We start from the raw sequence: 17,760 nt of genomic DNA, 5'->3' as shown, positions 1-17,760 counted from the left end.
CTTAAAAAAAACTTAAGCCTTCTGTAACATATGTGATTATTTGGCCTGATGTAGCTGCAATTTCTTGATATTCTGCTGCTTTCCTTCCTACCAAATACAGCTAGCAATCTTGTTTGAGTAGGACGTTTCTGTGCAGCCCAGTCCTGCAAGATGTTGAGCACCTTGTCTTACAGTCTAAATGCTAGGATGGAAGGTGTTCAATGTGATGTGAAATTGGTGGTTTAAGGTAACTAGCAGAGCTGTCTCTCAAGACTTTTGAGAGAGATTTTGCACTTTATTCCCCCCTCTCAAGTTATACTTGCATTTTGTACCACTTGGATTACATTTCTCTGGCACTCAGGTTCTGTGATGACTGATGCCAACCGAGGAGCTGTGCATGGACAGTAGGAAAATGTGTGTCAGGCAGAAGAGACAGCCTGAGAAACAAAATGAACTTTCTAAGTCTCTGGCTTGTTTAAGATTTCACAGTCCCAGTGAAAAGCAATTTAATAATGGCATTTTTAATATGCAGTAAATTTGATGCATTTTTAATATGCTGTGTCCCAGGAAGGGTAGAGCTTGTGTGATTTTCCTTTACCTCCTTTCCGCTTGCCCTCCTTTCCAGTAGTATTTATTCATGTCACTTCAGGCTTCGGCCAGTGCAGTACAGTGGGAAAACTTGATCGTTTTTCCACTTACAATTTGTGCAACCAAATTCACTCTCTTCCCTTTCCCCGTGAAAGGGAATGGGATAGGAAGATGACCATGTTGTTTGGTGATTCTCTTCTGGATTGCTTAGTGGCACAATAACCATATGACCGTAAGTTCCAACATTTTCCTAGCTCAGCTTCTAGCTCCCGGCAAGGGGTTTAGACAGATTCCCTCTTTTCAGCTCTTGAATGAGAAGGCTTAGGGGGTTGGGATTGCTCTTCTCCTCCTTTGTTACTACCTAGAAAAACTCTCCATCCTACTTCACAGCTGTCCTGTTGTTAATAGTGCAGTGATTGTGAATCTCAAACCACCAGTGTGAACATTAACAAGGACTGGCGGGAGCAAAGGTCCCCAGTGTGGAAAGAACAAGTAGTTGGCACTCCTGGAGCACCTGGGCCAGAACCACTTTTGTTATGGATTTGTGCTAAGAAACTGTCCTGCAGGAGGGGACTGGATAACTCTGTGGGCACTATGGATAACCGTCCACTTTGAAGCATTGGGTTTTTTTTCTTGTAACCACCTGACAAAGCTTGGGCGGATGGCTGATGTGTCAAAGCAATATCTTTTTGCCCAAAATCCTATTTGCTTGAGCTTTGTGGAAAGCATGTTGAGCACCAGCTCCTTGAAAAGCCAAATCTTTGTTCTGAAGGGCACTTTGTGTGTCTCTTTCTCTAGGGGCTGTCATGTGCCTCTCTTATGCAGAAGCATTATGGGACTAAGAAATGTCTTTGTTAAAACCACATTCCCCTTCAATCAACCTTTTGCTGCTTTCTTTTAAATTAAGTACTGCAGAGGTATTCTGAGAGAGAGAGTGGGGAGAGGTGGCGGGTGGCAGTGGGATGGGGGGAGGGGAGGGCGTGAGAGAGATCCTAACAGTGCGTTCTCTGGTCTTCAGCTCTCAGCTCCATGTCATGCAACCTTGACCTGTGCCATGAGCCGGGGTTGTGCTTTGCAGTTATCTGTGGGACCTCAGACTGTCTGTCACTCAGGTGTTCCAGGAAGGTGGGAGCTGGATTCTGAAAACACAGCTCTTAATAAGACAAATAATTCACTAATTTGTGTAAAATTATGATAACGTTTGGAAATTTTTCATAAATTATCTGTCTTTTAATATTTAGAAGAAAAACAGAAAGGAAGTATCCTGTATAGTCAAAACGAACCTGCACTTACTTCTTCTTTGGCAATATTACAAATAACATTGAAAATCTGAATAACTTTGAGTGACTGACAAATCCAGCAGCTTTAAAATAGGAATATCTGAGGGCACATCATATTTCAGTCCATCTCTGTTTAGCTAGGAGACATCATCCCATCAGGATAGGCAGCTACAGGGTGCTGGGTGTTCCTGGCATCACCTCCTGGCTGCACTACGGCATCGGAACATACCTGCTTATTCCTTAAGCCATTGGCTGTAAATTACAGTTGGGCACGGATTGCTGCAGCAGCCCTCCCGCGTAACAACGTGGGCTACCAGGAGCATCACAGCTGTAATCTTTCATCTCTTCTGTTGTAATCTTAGAAAACCCTAAATTTGAAGTTCCTTGTTCTTAGCATGTATCTTAGCACAGAGCTGAGCGTATCAATCAATATATGGCCCAAAGTTCTGTGATGTTCTCTGTTCCGCTGTGACAGGATGTTTACAGTGACAGAAAAGCTTTTCTGTCCTCATGCTTTTGAACAAACTTTCACGGGGGAGCGATGGAAGGACAAGCACACGCTGTGGCAGGCTGTCACCCCTTCTGCTCCACATTGCCTGGTGTACTCGTTAAGTGCTGTGGGGGTGTGTTCAGGTAATTACAGCAAGGGTGCTGATGCAGCCTCACTGGTGGGATAAGATAGCACAAGACAGAGGATGTTGCAAGCTTAAGCTAAAGGGGATGTGGTCAGAGAAGAGTTTATGGATGAAGATGCTGCCTACTCAATTTTCTGTGAAATATGGTAAGGAGGGACTAGAAAAGCAACACAGAGGATGATGCAAACTGTTGGGCAAGTCTGCTGCATGAACCGTAGTTGACACGGCAAACCATGGCTCCGTGAATTAAACTCAGAGAAAACAATTCCAGAAACGGGGTTGTAGCCATTGTGTTTGTCTTAAAAATCCACCTGGAATCATCAGTTCCACAGAAGAATCGGTGCCTGGGTTCTCTGTAACTCAGCATCAGTCATCACTGGAGTGTGTCCCAGAATTAATGGTGTCACTGGTGCCCCACTGGTACGGAACTGCAGCACTGCTTCCGTCAGACGGGTGAGGTCATATTGTGATTACTTTATGAGACTTTTACAAGCTTGGCTTTTCTCAGGCTGCATGGTAGAAAGCACCAGAAAAAGATCTGACGTGTGAGTCATTTCTTGCAAAACAAGGTTTGGGCTTGGCTTATTTTCATGGGGGAGAAACCACCATTTGAGGGGTGTGAGGGTTAAGGAGCTACACTCTTTGAGTTGTAAGCCTAGTTAAGAAGGACAGACAATAATTGGGCTGATGTGATGTGGAAAGTATGCATTTCCTCCTTGGTCTGTGCCCCCTTCTCTCTGCCAGTGTTATCGCTGAGGCCTTGTTTGCACTCCGTGAGATAGCGTAAAGGTCATTTGCAGCAAATGTGTCAGCATTCGAATTAGGGGAGCCAGTGTGACTTGACTTTGCCTTTCACCTCTGGCAAAAGCACAGTTCGGTTCTCACTTTTGGATCAGGCTGCTGCTTGCCATGTGCTTGCCTGTGCCTTGCTCAGGAGGTGAGGAAGCAGTGGATGTACCCTGGAGGCTGACGGGCATGACGCAAAAGCAGTGCTCCTGGTTTGTGACACCAGTCACCCACCCTGGGAAACGTTCATCTCTTGTATAGTATTTTTCCTTTGTCAAGCTTTTGTGCAGAGTGAGGGATTTTCACCTGCTTCTGGACTAAGAGTTGTTAGCTCACTGCTGCGGCTGGGTAATACATGCTACAGTCCATAACAGACAGGGGGAGATCTCTCGTTTGTGCTTTAGAGAGCTCTTTACCCAGCTGCAGAGATCCACTGTAGCAGTGTTTGCTGTAGTGTGTGTAATGATTGTTATGAAATGTTGAGAACTGGCTGCTGCATTTGAGTTGGCTCGAATGGACTTGGCTCACCGTGAACCTCACATGAATTATATGTGTTCCCCTCCACCACGATCACATTTACACTAAAGAATTCCCTCTTTTATTTAGACACTAGGAGCAGAGCTTTCTATTGACAGGTCTCCCCTAACATTAAGAGAAAAAGTAACCTAAAATATACACGTACAGTTTTGTCCATGTTTCCTGAAAAGAAGGCTCTTGGGTATTGATTAGAGATACAGTATTAGCTGCATACTTCGGGGCAGCAACTAAAGACCTCATGTTGTGACTCTTAGTTTACCTCTTACTTAAGTGCTTGCTTTAAAAAAGAAATCACAATACAAAATATTACTCTGGCTTTTACAGCCTAAACTTGCTCAATTTTTAATGTAATAGGCACCCATGACTTTGATTTTGAACATCTCACTGATGATTCTAGAGAAAGGTCAGATTTATTAACAGGAAATTCAGAGAGTTCAGAACCCTCTTTTGAGTCACGTATGCAACCGCTCCTTCCAAAACTTCCTGCAGCTACCCAGATTTTCACAGATTTGCCTGAAGGTCAGGTGAGGAGAGGAGCCTTGGTAGTGGTAGGGGAGCACTCCTCCCTGGGGACCCCGACACAGAGGTGGGCCCCTTACAGAAGGATTCTGCCACAGGGAATTCTCACTCAAGGAGGCTGAAATCTAGTTATTTAATTTAAAATTAAATTACATTATTAAAAGTTAACAAATACATTAATAATACATCAGCAGTAAATGAAATTTATTTAATAGCTTAAAGAATTACAGTCTGTACTTCCAAAGCACCTAATAAAGGCTTGAAGGATTCTCTGTAGTTTGCTTTACCCCTGAAGGGTTTCTAGAAAAGCAAAAAATTGTTCAGATTTCAGAAGCTGAAACATGACTTGCCGATGAGAAAGGCTGACTTCACAGCCATTCAGAGAGTGCTCTTCCACAGCAGCCTCATGGTTCCAAAGGGGCTGCCACGTATTGTGGTCTTGTGTGCGTACGTGGGGACTGATCTGATTATAGTGGAAGCGGACAAAGAAAAGGTCTTTGAGGCTTCATTTCAGCGAAGTATTTCAGCACAATGAAAGTAAGTTAAGACTGAAACTTGTGCTGAATACTTTGCTGAATCAAAGCCTAAAACAGTAGTTTGCCTGGCCCCTCATGCTTTGTTTTAATTGGTGAACCCAGGCATGAACTGACTATAATTCCTGCTGCTTTGTAATCATTAGAAATAATTTTTCTATCAGTGTCCAGATAAATTACTGTATTAGAATTCATTTGGGTCAAACAGCAATAAGCTGAGCACCAATTCTGGTGTTTGTTTTGATCATAATCTTCTGTCTCTCGCATACAGGTAAATATAATGGTTGTGGAGGAAAACTGTCTTTTCAGTTTGAAAATTATTGCTGGTAGAAACTGCATTTTTGTGTCTGTCTGCTTATCAGCAGGCTGTGCGTAGTGGGGCACAGGGGAAGCAGTACCGAGGTGCCTGAATCATATGAGCACTGGCTATGCTTGGCCTGCACCTGTACCACGGGCAGGCTTTGAGCCACATCTTCAGCTGTGCCAGTGTCTGACCTTCCCTCCTGCAGCAGCAGCCCCTCTCAGCATCTCTGGTACCAACTGGGGGTGGGTAATGGCTATCAGACAGCCTCACAGCCCTTCCATCTGCCTACAGCAACAGGGACAGGGAAGAAGTGTCACAGGGACCTAATAATCTGGCTGCACATGCACGGCAGCTTTATCCACATTCATATTAGTTTTCCCTGGTTCTTGCATCGTTCGGCTCAGCCAGACACTGTCTTGTCCCTTAGTTTTGCATCCCAGCCTCTTTGCCCTCAGTTCACGTTTCCCAGGCTCATCTTCCTTCCCTCCCAGTTCTGCCTCACAGGTTTTATTTTTATCTATTTGCATTTAATTCGGCCTCCTCCCTTTCCTTCCTTCCTTTCCTTCCTTTCCTTCCTTTCCTTCTCTTCCTTTCCCTAGGGTTGGTTCCCTGCAGGATGAAGATGATCTTCCTCTCCCAGATAAGCCTCCCATTTCTCTGTGTGGCCCAGGGCTACAATGGAAAGGAACGTGCTGCTCAGTGTGAACAAAAACTTCTGAAGAAATCAGCAGCTAAATAAGTCTCTTATTAATGTGCACAAAATTATTATTTTAAGTTGGCTTCTAATGTAACCGCATCAGAGTGAATTTAGGCATCACTGTTAGAAGTCCTTGGCATACAGGGCACTCCCTCCTGCCAGCCTTCAAGTCCTTGCCATGAAAACTTGCCACCGTTTCACAAAAAAGGGCAGCAAAGATGTTTTATATAACAAAATAATATTATTTTTTATCTGGCTTTGCAAGCAAACTGATCTGATGCCTAGCAAGGGGATTGGATCAGCTGACCTCCTGAGGTCTCTTCCCACCTGAATTCCTTTATGTTTCTATATAATTTTGCCTGAAATTGAAAAACAAAAGAGTTCTCTGGAGGCAGACACACAAGCTTAAAAACTTAAGTGAAAACAAGTTAAATTCTGAATCCCGATCATGTGAAAATGGTGCCTTACAAATGCAAGCAATCCTACAGACAGGCGGGTCTCCCAGACCCGTCAGTAATTGCAGGGCTTGTACGTGGGCACGCAGAGGTATCCTTTAATCCCCAATCAGCAGTGCTGTTACCCGTGACAGCTCCCCTTCTCAAAAATCTCCATTTCAGCGTCGCTTCAGTATTAGTTTACCAGCACAAAGGTGTTTACTGCTTCACGTTGCTCCTGGTGAGAAGGTTATCCCATATGCTTCCAGCAGCCACAGCCCCCTCACCAGCCCTCCCCGCACCCGATGCTGCGTCTCTGAGTGTGCCTGTTGTTCTGAGTGCGTGTGCTTGCACATTCTGAACTTGGGGCTGCAGCTGTGCACTCAGATGGCTCCATCGCAATGCTCTCTTTTCCTCTAGCAACGACTCACGTGATTTTATTTTGAAATGTTCACAGGGTAGGTCTGCTTGCTGAGAAGCTGCAAAAATGTCATTTCTTTGGTTTGAGTCAAAAGAGAGGAACTGGAGATTTTTTTTTCCCTTGTAAACACTGTAGAGTGGTAAGAAAGGAACAATCAGCAATAATTGTGTATAGGAAGAAACACTGTCGTGTCTGACACATTCATGCTGGATAGAAAACTGGAGATGTCCTGTGCCACTGTATCAAAGACTTCCTTGAATTCTCATTTTATTCCTCCGTGCCCTGTTTGGTGAGTAGCTGCTGGTATCTAGGTTAACGAAACCCATGCCCTCACAGCGTAGCAGCCTGGGGAGTGAAGCGAAAGCCATTGATCTGGGGGGCTCTGGGAGCACACAGCTTCAGAAGAATAGTGTCTGGGGGTCAAGGGGGTACTGGGGCTGAGCGCCCACACTGTGGACCAAGGGGAAAGCGGTAACATCTCCCTGCTGTCAGCCAGCTCTTCTGACAGGGCAGGGATCCTCCAGGGCTTGCTTTAAAAGCTGATTGCCTGCAGGAATGCTGCAGGAGCTGATTACAGTGAGACAGCTGGAGTATGGAGACTGTCACTTTTGATACCGATGTGTTTTTATTTATATCTTGTCCCTGATGCTATTACTTAGTCTTAACCACCTGAATAATAGTGCTGCTGTTATTTATTCTTACACACCCAGAGAAACCTTTATTTTTTCACAGCTTAGATGTGTTTTCTGTCCGGCACAGCACAGTTTTGCTCTGAATTACAGCCTGCACAGTAACAGTAACACTGTATGCTCTCCACTCCCACCCAAACTATAGCAGTCTGCTACAATTTTGACTTCCATTTCTCTTTAATTGATGCTTTTCAAGGTTTCTGCCTTGTCCTTCCCCTCTGTCTTTGCGGTCTGTGTGTGCTGGAGGGGAGGCGGGACGAATCCTTAGCCCTGTAGCCTTTTCCCAGAGTCTTTGACAGAGTCCTCTGCAAATCTCAGACCATTTTATCTTGCAGAGTTGTCACGCATGTCTCTCTGTCAGAGGCTGGAGCTAATCCAGGATCTGGGGAGACATTGAAGGGTGCAGGAGGGAAGTGTCAGGCATCTGGTTTTGCTACACAGTTCATAGATGGCACATGGGTAGGAGCTCTCCCAGAAAAGCACGGCCGTGGCCTGTGGCAAGGCACATGGGTGTGTAATACCCACCTGAGTCGAGGTGTTACACCTGGGAAGGATGGAGCCTCTGAAGTTCAACCTCAGGTGGGAGGGAACTCTCCCCAGCAGACGAGAGGGTGTGGGTCAGGGAGGTAACTCTGTTGCAGAGCAGCATATATCTATTAACACAGCAGAGGGAAGAGTTCAGCAGATGTGGGCAGAGTAACGTAATTAGCAGGGAGAAATGAGAAACGTGAAAAGGTTGTGGAAAAGTAAATGTGGGCAGTGGAAACACTTCTTTGTGAATTTATATTTTTGGCAATGTTTTTCCATCTGAGGAAGTAGATTCTAGAAGATTAGTCAGTCCCAGTCCTGTGCATGGTCCAGAGCATTGGTATAGCACAGAGCTGACATCAGCCCTGGGGTGATGGAGCTGCTGTGTGGCATAGCCCTGCACGTGAAGGGGTGGTCCTCCCTCCTCTCCTGGCTGAGTAAGTTTGTCTGTCCCTTGGGAGAGGAGGAGGAGGAAGGGGAAGGGATATTCTCACCTTCCCTTCCTTCCATGTAAATGCCAAAATGACCGTGGAGGTGCATGAGAGGAGCAAGGTGGCATCAGGGAGCCCTGCAGCAAGTGGTTGTCTGTGCTAGAGGCTTAGTCCTGGACTTAGGAGATGCTCAGTGTGCAAGGCTGCCTTGGGTCTGTGAGAAATGGAAGGTGGTAGAGGAGGAAGTGAGAAGGAATATGACTTTCAGCTATTGTTACAGAGAAAAGAGAGTTATCAAGTGTTTCTGTGGAATATTTCTAATGTGAGTAGTATGTGTAGCTGAATAAGACTTCAGCATTTTGTGAGAGTTGGTGACACATCCAGCTCCAGCACCCACATCAGCATGCTCCCCACAGCCAGGGCAGGGTCCGGTCACTGTTCAACAGCAGACGTGTGTTTCTCAGAACATGGTAATTGTGCTGTGATTAGATATTAATATAGCCTAGACTTGGGGTTTTTTGTTGGTTGAACAACCCAGAAATTGATAGCGGACATCCTCCTGTCTAAAGGACAGTAAATGTTCTTGTTAAGTCACATGAATTTGCTTCTGACGTGGGCCTAAACCATGATCAGAAGCAGTCTCAACAATTCAGCTGAGTCATGGTAACGTCTGAAATTTCTGTGCCTCAGCTCTTAGTCTGAGCCTTGCGTCTCCCCAGCCAAGTACACGACAAGGAAAAGTTTCTGTGTGCTATCATGAGGAAATGATCTAGAAAACCAAATAGCCCAGAGGAAAATAAATCAACTTTGAGTAGGAGAGAAGCGTTATCGTCTTTTGTCTGTAACATGATAAAAGACCTCTTTATCGAGAGAAATTTGTAATTAAGCAAGTCTCAATAAGACTTTATAATCTCATATTAAAACTTGCATGGCAAGAAGATCAAACATTGATTTTTTATTTTTTTTTTTAATCTAGTGAATAAAAGGCATAGGAAAAACCAAAACTTGGGCAAATTCCAAATAATTTTTAGCAAGATGATAACCATAGGAAAAAAAGAAGCCCAAACCAACTAGAAGGAGAAGTGATGGATTGCCTATGTTTTGAAATCGATTGAAAGTGGGTATTTTTCTAGAAATTGTTCACTAATTCTGCTTTAGTGGAGTGCAAATTATCGGGATGAGTACAGTCTAATGGGATGAGTTTGGTGGCACAGGCTGTGTATGTATCCAGTAGGGCTGGATAATAGCCTTACATACCTGTGTGTAAGAAAATTCCCTTTTCCCACAAAACTGGCACACACAGTCACCTTTTCACAGTCAGTGTAGCCTTATCCCGCGTGTATGGTTACACATGCGTGCAGGACAGCGGGTAGCTGGCAGCAGGGGTGCCTGCTGGGTGTCAGCAGGTGCTTCGCACGGGCAGAGCATCACAGGCCAGCAGAAGAGTCCGCATCTCCGCGCTGGGCTGAGAGCTTGGCCTTACTGCTGCCAGTTTTTTGGGGGAAGGAGGGAATGCTGGCACCCCGGGCACAGCTCACCCCATGCTGTAGGGGGGTGGCTGCAGCCCCGGGATTGTCACAGCATGTCTCCCACTTGTACATGACTCTGGCAGCGGTTCCTCTCTGAAGTGTGTGGTGGGTTATGCTCCTCATTAGTGTGTGATTCATGCAATGGTTTGGTTTCTTGCGCCCATGTAGGAAATTACCTGCATATGGGTAATATAAGAAATGTTTTCCAGTAGAACGACAGCTAGAACATTATGCAGTGCTCTTGTAAAACTGCACAGACCAAATGAAAAAGCCCACTCTCAAAACCAGCTCTCTGGATTACCAGAACTGCCCTAGACTATTAAAAGTGAAAATATTTTGAAAATCTGATTTCTTTGATTATTCTGTTGCTTTACTTCATGTGCTTCACACACCTTAAAGAAAATAAATCATCTGACTTCTTATTTCTCATAAACAAGAACAGCGGGACAATGTGTGGGTTGCACATCTTGAAAGGAAAAACTGGAGTGGACTTGGTTTCCCAGGGTAGGGCTTTCTTTTTTAATTTACCAAACACACTTCTCATGAATATACTTTTTTAAAAGGAACGGAACCATATTTTAGAGATGTAAACTGGGGTCTCCCTTACATCCATCACCTCTGAATTTTTACTTGATGGCATGTAGAAACCTCACACTGAAGTGAAAGATGTGTATCCCTTCTAAATAGGAATCTTTCCAGCTACGGAGGAGACGCAGGCACTTTGCCCGAGCAGGAGTTTACAGCACGTGGGACGAGCAGCGCTGGGCGGGAGGGCAGCAGGCAGTTCTGGGGCTGAACGTTCAGAGCGAGCGTTTCATGGGGGTCAGCCTGAGATGCTTCACAGAGAAAGATTTTCTGAGACTGAATTTTGAAAAAGTGTGCAGAGCCTTAAAATGCACAGGCTGAGGTGCTGGCAGGGGCAGGGGCGTGACCGGTGGGACACTGGCAGGGCAGAGCAGTGTGCTGCTGCGGGACACCCCCTCCATGACTGCTTGCTGCATTCAGCTGCTGCCTTGCCCCAGCCAGCTCCGAGAAAGCTCTGGAAGAGGAACCAGTGTCCTGGGCCTGAGCCCGAAGCCTTCCCTAGCGTGGGAATAGCACACACGAGAGGATGCAGGGGCTGATTTACGTCACAGCACTGCGTGTAAAATAACAAGTTACAAAAGGGCATTCTATAGAAAGGAAAAAGTACTAACCGAGTATCAGAAGAATGTTTTCCTGCTTTTAGCTTAACATGGCTCTTTTTTTAGTCACTCGGCTAAGATGACTGAATTTGTAGTAGTTGAAAACACTGCAGACTCATTGAAGTGAGCTTGAGAAAGTGCTGGGAGCTGTACCATGCTCCAGAGCTCTTCTCAAACACAGCACTGTGCTTGCTGTGGTCTCTCGAGACCAAAATACAAAGCAATGCCAGCACCATTGCCTGCTACTAAAAAAAAATTAAATAAATGGAGAAATGCATCATTTTACAAGAAACCTGTGTCAGGCAGTGTATGTTATAAAGATATGCTGTGATTGACAAATCTTAAAGGAAATGTTAGGTAAACCCAGCTCAACAGATTATTTGCAGTAAAAGACAAGCATTGGCTTCTCCCCAGCCGTTTTCTCTTTCTCCTCTAATTCTTACTTTTCCCATTCAGCAGACTTCAAAGGTTAATCACTGACAGGAACAAACAGGTGAAGAAACCTTTCTCCTGGCCTTGGAATAATCCACAACTAAAAATGCTCACAAGGGTTGTTCTGGTGGAAGTCTGATGCCACCTAAAGTCTCCAACAAACCTTGCAGTAGAGGAAATCGGCATTTCTGCCCAGCATTCTCAAGCAGGAACAGCTCTGAAGTTATTAGTTATTTATAGTTCTTTGTGGCTACATTAAGCACAGCAGAAGTTTGTGCTGTGAGAAAATTAGCTCAGTCATACTAGGCTGGGTACAAATCCAAATTTCTGTCATCCTCAGCCTGTGAGAAGCAGGCGTTGTAACGCAGTCCAAAATCAAAGCTCTGAAACGGAGAGCCTGTCTTTATTCCCCGGATGATAAAACTAGCTTGGTAATGATATTCCTTTATTTTTAACATTTGGAAACCATGTGGCAGTAGAAGGTAATCAGATTCAGTAGGTGGAAGGACAATGTGTGCAAGACATTTTCCACAAATTATATCAAGCCTTAATGTTTAGTGGGTACAAGTGTGTATTTTAGAGTACTCCACTGAGTAGGGTTAATACCTTTATCGCTAGAATTGGTCAATAAGCCTGTTAAAGTGTATTACAATAAAAATCTGTTGTTGTCACAAAAACGCACAAAATTTGAAAAATGTGTTGCTTTAACACATTTTTGGGGGGATTAAGTATTGATTGTTGGGTTTTTTTACATTAGTAGAGCTTTTATTTAGGATTTTTTTTTCTTCAGTTTTGTTTTATTTTTTATTTTCCCTTCTTTGTGTGTTAGCGCGGGATGTAGGAACATCATGTTATGTGCTTTTACTACCAACATGGTTGTAACAGCTAAAAACTGAAGCTGCTTTTGGATTTTAAACATCATTCAAAGCGGCTGCTATTGAGTGCTGTTGGGAATGTTAAACTTTGCCTTCTAGATCGAAGTGTCTCTGAGTGCTATAAAGAAACAAATTGTTTCTGGTTTTTTACTTTTAGTTTCAAGTCACCTAACGGTGAGTGTGGGAGGAACTACCACTCTGCACAGTACAGAAATGGTGGGGACTGGGAGGGGACCTGGGCACCTCCGAATTCAGAAGCCCCCTGGGCACTTGCATTTTAACACACAAAGTTTATCAGCAGGTGGTAGGTGTTCTGGACAAAGAACCTCTGCTAATGTGGTCGTTTCTCCCTCCAGCACCCTCTCGAGCTGCTCACATGCCGTGGTGGCCCTGCTGTACCCCTTCTCCTGGCAGCACACCTTCATTCCTGTTCTGCCTTCATCCATGATTGACATTGTGTGCTGCCCTACGCCCTTCCTGGTGGGACTGCTCTCCAGCTCTCTGCCCAAACTGAAGGAGCTGCCCGTGGAGGAGGTAGGAGCTGACACCAGAGTTGTCTGCCCAGCGTAAAGCTGGCCTCACCCTGGAGAGGGCCTGCCATTTGCACATAAATCCTCACATGATAAATTTTTAATCTGCCTCTCTGTTTCTTCTCTGCCTAATTCTCATGGGCAGCTGCCTCTTGGTAAAACTGCAGTAGTAGGTTTAGTCTACTCTTTATTCCACCCCTCTTCCCATACTGGGCACCTTGACAGAACGAAGTGAATGTTAACCTGGTCAACAAGTAAGTGCAGTGTAAATATGTTGATTTGTTCTGATTTCATCCTACCTGGAACAAGTAGAGGAAGACATGAAGTGTCATCTGCTACAGCAGCTATTAATGCTAAAGGGAGTTGTGCATAAAACCATAGCCAGCACAGAAAATAAAACCTTTAAGGCTTTTTTTTTTTTTTTTTTTTTAACTCCTAAGACTATGCTGGAAATCAAATGCAAGTTGCACTTCATCAACTCTTCCAGTAAAAAGCCACAAAATACCCAGGGGCGCTCTCCTCTCTCTTACTCCTATGAACTTGTGGTCATTTTTCTGTGAAAATTTCTTCTCTTGTCCACACTTTAAAGGTTCTCTGTGCCTCTGGCCCATGTAAATCTCTGCTCTGTTTTCCTCCCACCTTCCTAACATTGGTCTCCCAGATCTTCTCAGCTCTGTCTCTCAGTTTGCTGTTTCGTTATTATTAATATTTCACACCCTTGCCCTTCAGAAGCCCTGCTGCCACAAATGACACCATTTTCTTTAAACCCCTCTGAAATACTTTCCATCTGCACATGAACAAAAATGAATAGCAATACCTTGCTGAGGTTTAAGAAAAAAGACCTGCCTAACCCTTTTAGCTTTTTTTTTTTACATGTTAACCTAGTATGAGATCTGTTGTATTTATGTTAAATTAGACTGTAAGCTCTAAAGAAAAACTTCGTCTTCTTGTTTTATAAAAAGAACACCACCTGTTGTTTCACTGTAGGAATTTGATTCATGTTGAGGCTTGGGACCATTCAGGTGATTTTTCTCTATGAAAAGGCTGACACGAATTAATGTTTTCTGTCTCTTCAGATATATTTCACTGTAGTGTTTTCTTTTCTTTAGGCTCTGATGGTTAACCTGGGGTCTGATCGATTCATCAGACAGGTAAAGTACAGCTTGAAACGTAGCCATGCAGTCTAGCAAGCTGTTAACTCCTGTAGTACATTTAGGTTTCTTTGATTAGAGATATTTGGAAGGAATTGGAAGGGAAAGAGATTGGGAATAAAAAAAAGTGCTAATTTTCTGTTTCACCTGCAAATAAGTACTGCTCCTCAGGTACGCAAAAGGGAGCGAGGCTGTGACTGTCAGAAGAAATCAGTAACTGTATTTAAAGTGCAAAGAAAACATAATAACATCATGTTAGCAAGAAAACTCACACTGTTGGAGGTGAAAAGGACAAAAATTGCACAGAAATATTTCTGACTGAGAGAGAAAAGGTGAAGAATAGTTTCATGTGGTAGCGAAAGCAGGAGCCTTGTAAACAGGAACATAAAGGATCACCATCTCCTGATAGTAATGTGGCATTAAACAACTTCAAAAATAATCATCATTCTGCAGGTTAGATAAGTAAACTTTACTGTATGATTCCCTAGAGCAGGGGTCCTCAAACTACGGCCTGCGGGCAAGATATGGCCCCCCAGGGTCTTCAATCCGGTCCCTGGTATTTACAGAACCCCCCCCGCCCACCCTCCCCCACCCCCTGCCGGGGGTTGGGGGGGAAACCAAGCAGCCGCAGATGACTGCCTGCCACTTCATCCGCGTGTCAGCCCCCTGTTTAAAAAGTTTGAGGACCCCTGAGCTAGAAGATACGGCTGGTGAATAGTGGTTGCAGAGCTAAGATTCTTGTGTCTACTTGCTTTTGCTGAACAATCAGTAAATAAGATGAAGAAAGCAACAGGGGGGAAACCCAGAAAACAAGATATGCTAGAATATAAGTAAAAACAACTGTCAAGAATCAAAGAAGCTGCTTAAAACCAACTAGAGCAGCTGTGTAAACATGTAGCTAGGCTTTGCATGATGTATATTTAGATAAAAACAACTATTTGGACTCTTTGTCATGTAAAGAGCTGATTCCAAGTGTCTATATGTTTACCTTGCTCTTTGGATTATCATGCTTGACTTTAATCTCATTAAAAGCGACAAGATATTTTGTTTAGAAATATATGATAGATGCACATAGATTTTCATTATTTTGTTCCTGTAGGCATGACAGTAACAGATACAAAATGCTTTTATTCTGAATTTTAAACCTTGTGAAAGTATTTGCTGTAGTTTCTGCATAGATTAATGTGATCTAAAGATATTTTTTTCTTCCTCTGTCAGATGGATGATGAAGACACACTATTACCTAGAAAACTGCAAGCTGCTCTGGAGCAGGCTCTGGAGAGAAAGAATGAACTGATAAATCAGGATTCAGATAGTGATTCAGATGATGGTAAGTTCATTTGGAAACAGGGACTTGTTTAAACAAGCATGTAGGTAGTATTGTGACTTTCCATCCAGAAAAAAGAAAGGTGGGACTTAGCACTCAGGTACGTTTTCCAACATCAGAGATAGTCTCTGACCGTACAGGGAATGGGATGGATAGCATCAACCCACAGTAATATATTGTCAGGCATCTATTTCAATTTCTTTGTAAATGACACGCACGCCCATGATTGCCTCAAAACCTTTACTGAGACGCGGTTTTACAGTCAACTTGGACCTAATTCAGTCTGGATAACTGTGCACGCTTAGGGGTGTGTCTGAGTTCAGAGTTGCTCTTGGCATTCGGTATTTTCAGGGGAGAGAAGCAGGTACCTCCAGAAAATAATTTCAGTGCAAGCAGGGCTGGGTTGCCTCTGAAGGTTCATATTTCTCTCCAGCAATTATAAAAACAGCCCAGGGTGAATTTAAATGCCTGTGGTTAAAAGGTATGAAACAGGCCCCTATTCAGTTTCTGAAATTTATTTCTATGTGTCTGTGTTACACATGTAAAACTATTTTAGCATCCCAGCAATGATGAAAACCCAAATTCTACAACATACCCTTTTTGATCAGTTTTTGGTAAAGGGTCATTATCCCCAGAGCAACCATTTTAATTCTGAGTCATTTAGAAGCTTCTGAGGAAAACCCAAGAGTTAAAATCTGTAAAAAAAGGTGTAATTTTGACAAAGCACCCACAAAACTTGTAATTTTCTGAGCCGTATCCCAAGGATTTGTATTTCTTATTGACTTGTGGTTATGAAACACCAATTATGTAGGCTGGCAGTGTGGACTGTGAAGCTGTCACCCTGCCTGGTGCACATCCAGGTCTGCAGGGAGCCGGTACTGCTCCTTCCCGTGACCGGCGCCGTGTCGGTACATCCCCACACTGCTGCACGACACTGCCCGGCCCTTGGGGATGACAATGCTGACAGCTCTGGTAGCAGCTGATTTTGGTGTCTTATTGCCGCCTTATTTTGCAGAATGTAACACCCTGAATGGATTAGTGTCTGAGGTTTTTATCCGATTCTTTGTGGAGACAGTTGGCCATTATTCCCTGTTCCTAACCCAGAATGAAAAAGGCGAGCGTGCCTTCCAAAGGGAGGCTTTCCGTAAATCTGTGGCCTCCAAGAGCATCCGCCGCTTCTTGGAAGTCTTCATGGAATCCCAAATGTTTGCTGGCTTCATCCAGGACAGAGAGCTGAGAAAATGCCGGGCAAAAGGTAAGGGCAGCTGGTTCTCCCGCGGGGCAGGTTCTCGGCCAGCGGCCCCCCTCCGCCTGCCCGCAGCCCGGCCCCGGGCGTGGAGCTCCCGAGAGCACCCGGCGGCGGCGCTGACAACCGGGCACACGGCCGCATCCCGGCGCCGTCCGCGGCTCGGGCGCGGGAGCAGAGATGGGCGAGCGTCCCCCGGGGGCTGCCTGCCCGCGCCGGCGGGACGTGGCAGCCTCGGTAGCCCCAGGCCCGGCTAGCAGGAACCGGCAGGGCCACGGGGGCCGCCGGCGCGCTCCCGCCGCGAGGGGGCCGGGGGCGCGCGTCGCGCTGCCGCGAGAGCTGCGCGGGTACGGGCGGGTCGGGGTGAGGCGCGGCCCCGGCTGCCGGCGGGAGGTGGGGGGGGCGGGGCGGGGCCTGCGGGGGCGCAGCTGGCGGCGGGGCGGGGCCTGCGGCCGTGCCGGCGGGCGGGGCGCAGGGGGCGCGGCGGGCCCGATTCCCGCGCCGCAGCCGCCGAGCGGGTCTGCGCCCTCGGGGCGGGCTGCTGGGGGCCCCGCTCGCCTGCGGTGCGGGACCGCCCTGCCCGGGGGCCGGCGGGGAGCGCGGCCCGGCCCCTCGCGCCTCCGCCACCCGCGCCCGTTGTCGCCGAGCCGGGCCCGGGCTGGCGGGAGGCCGCGGGGGCTGCGGGAGCGGGAAGCGGGGGGTGCGGGAGCGGCTCGGCCGGGCTCGGCCCAGCTCCCTCGGCTCCTCTCCCGCAGGACTCTTCGAGCAGCGGGTTGAGCAGTACTTGGAAGAGCTTCCAGACACGGAACAAAGCGGAGTGAACAAGTTTCTGCGAGGCCTTGGTAAGGACATGTTGAGAAGTACTTCTGAAATCAACCGCGGTGTCTTTTTTTTGAATTTTTAAGTTACAAAAGCCTTACCTGAGGTGACATCAGCTGGCCGAGCAGTTTCAATGTGACAGGAAATCGGGAGGAAACGATTAAAGCACATTTAATCTGATAAACCCAGATTTAATTGTGATCTTTGTCAACACTTTAATTTCTGCTTGGGGAGGAGGGAACCAAAGCATAATCGAGGAAGAGCAGAAGCAGGGGCTGAGCGCTCAGGGTACTGTGCCCTGGCTCT

General features: G+C 45.8%; 1 protein-coding gene across 7 annotated transcripts in view; it reads left to right on the top strand.

The window, feature by feature from the left end:
* Positions 1–17,760, top strand: part of DENND2B (DENN domain containing 2B) — a 183,560-nt gene that overhangs the window by 163,609 nt on the left and 2,191 nt on the right. For 6 of the 7 annotated variants that reach the window (XM_040608181.1, XM_040608182.1, XM_040608187.1 and 3 more), the window contains 5 exons: positions 12,738–12,915; positions 14,021–14,062; positions 15,281–15,392; positions 16,405–16,644; positions 17,391–17,477. In XM_040608181.1, the coding sequence (XP_040464115.1) occupies positions 12,738–12,915; positions 14,021–14,062; positions 15,281–15,392; positions 16,405–16,644; positions 17,391–17,477 (659 nt within the window). Of the gene's footprint in view, positions 1–12,737; positions 12,916–14,020; positions 14,063–15,280; positions 15,393–16,404; positions 16,645–17,390; positions 17,478–17,760 lie in introns of those variants that run through there. The other variant, XM_040608184.1, reaches the window with a different exon arrangement.

The sequence above is a fragment of the Falco naumanni genome, chromosome 10 (assembly GCF_017639655.2).
Source record: "Falco naumanni isolate bFalNau1 chromosome 10, bFalNau1.pat, whole genome shotgun sequence".
Lineage (NCBI taxonomy): Eukaryota > Metazoa > Chordata > Aves > Falconiformes > Falconidae > Falco > Falco naumanni.
This window is presented reverse-complemented; position numbering and strand designations above follow the sequence as displayed.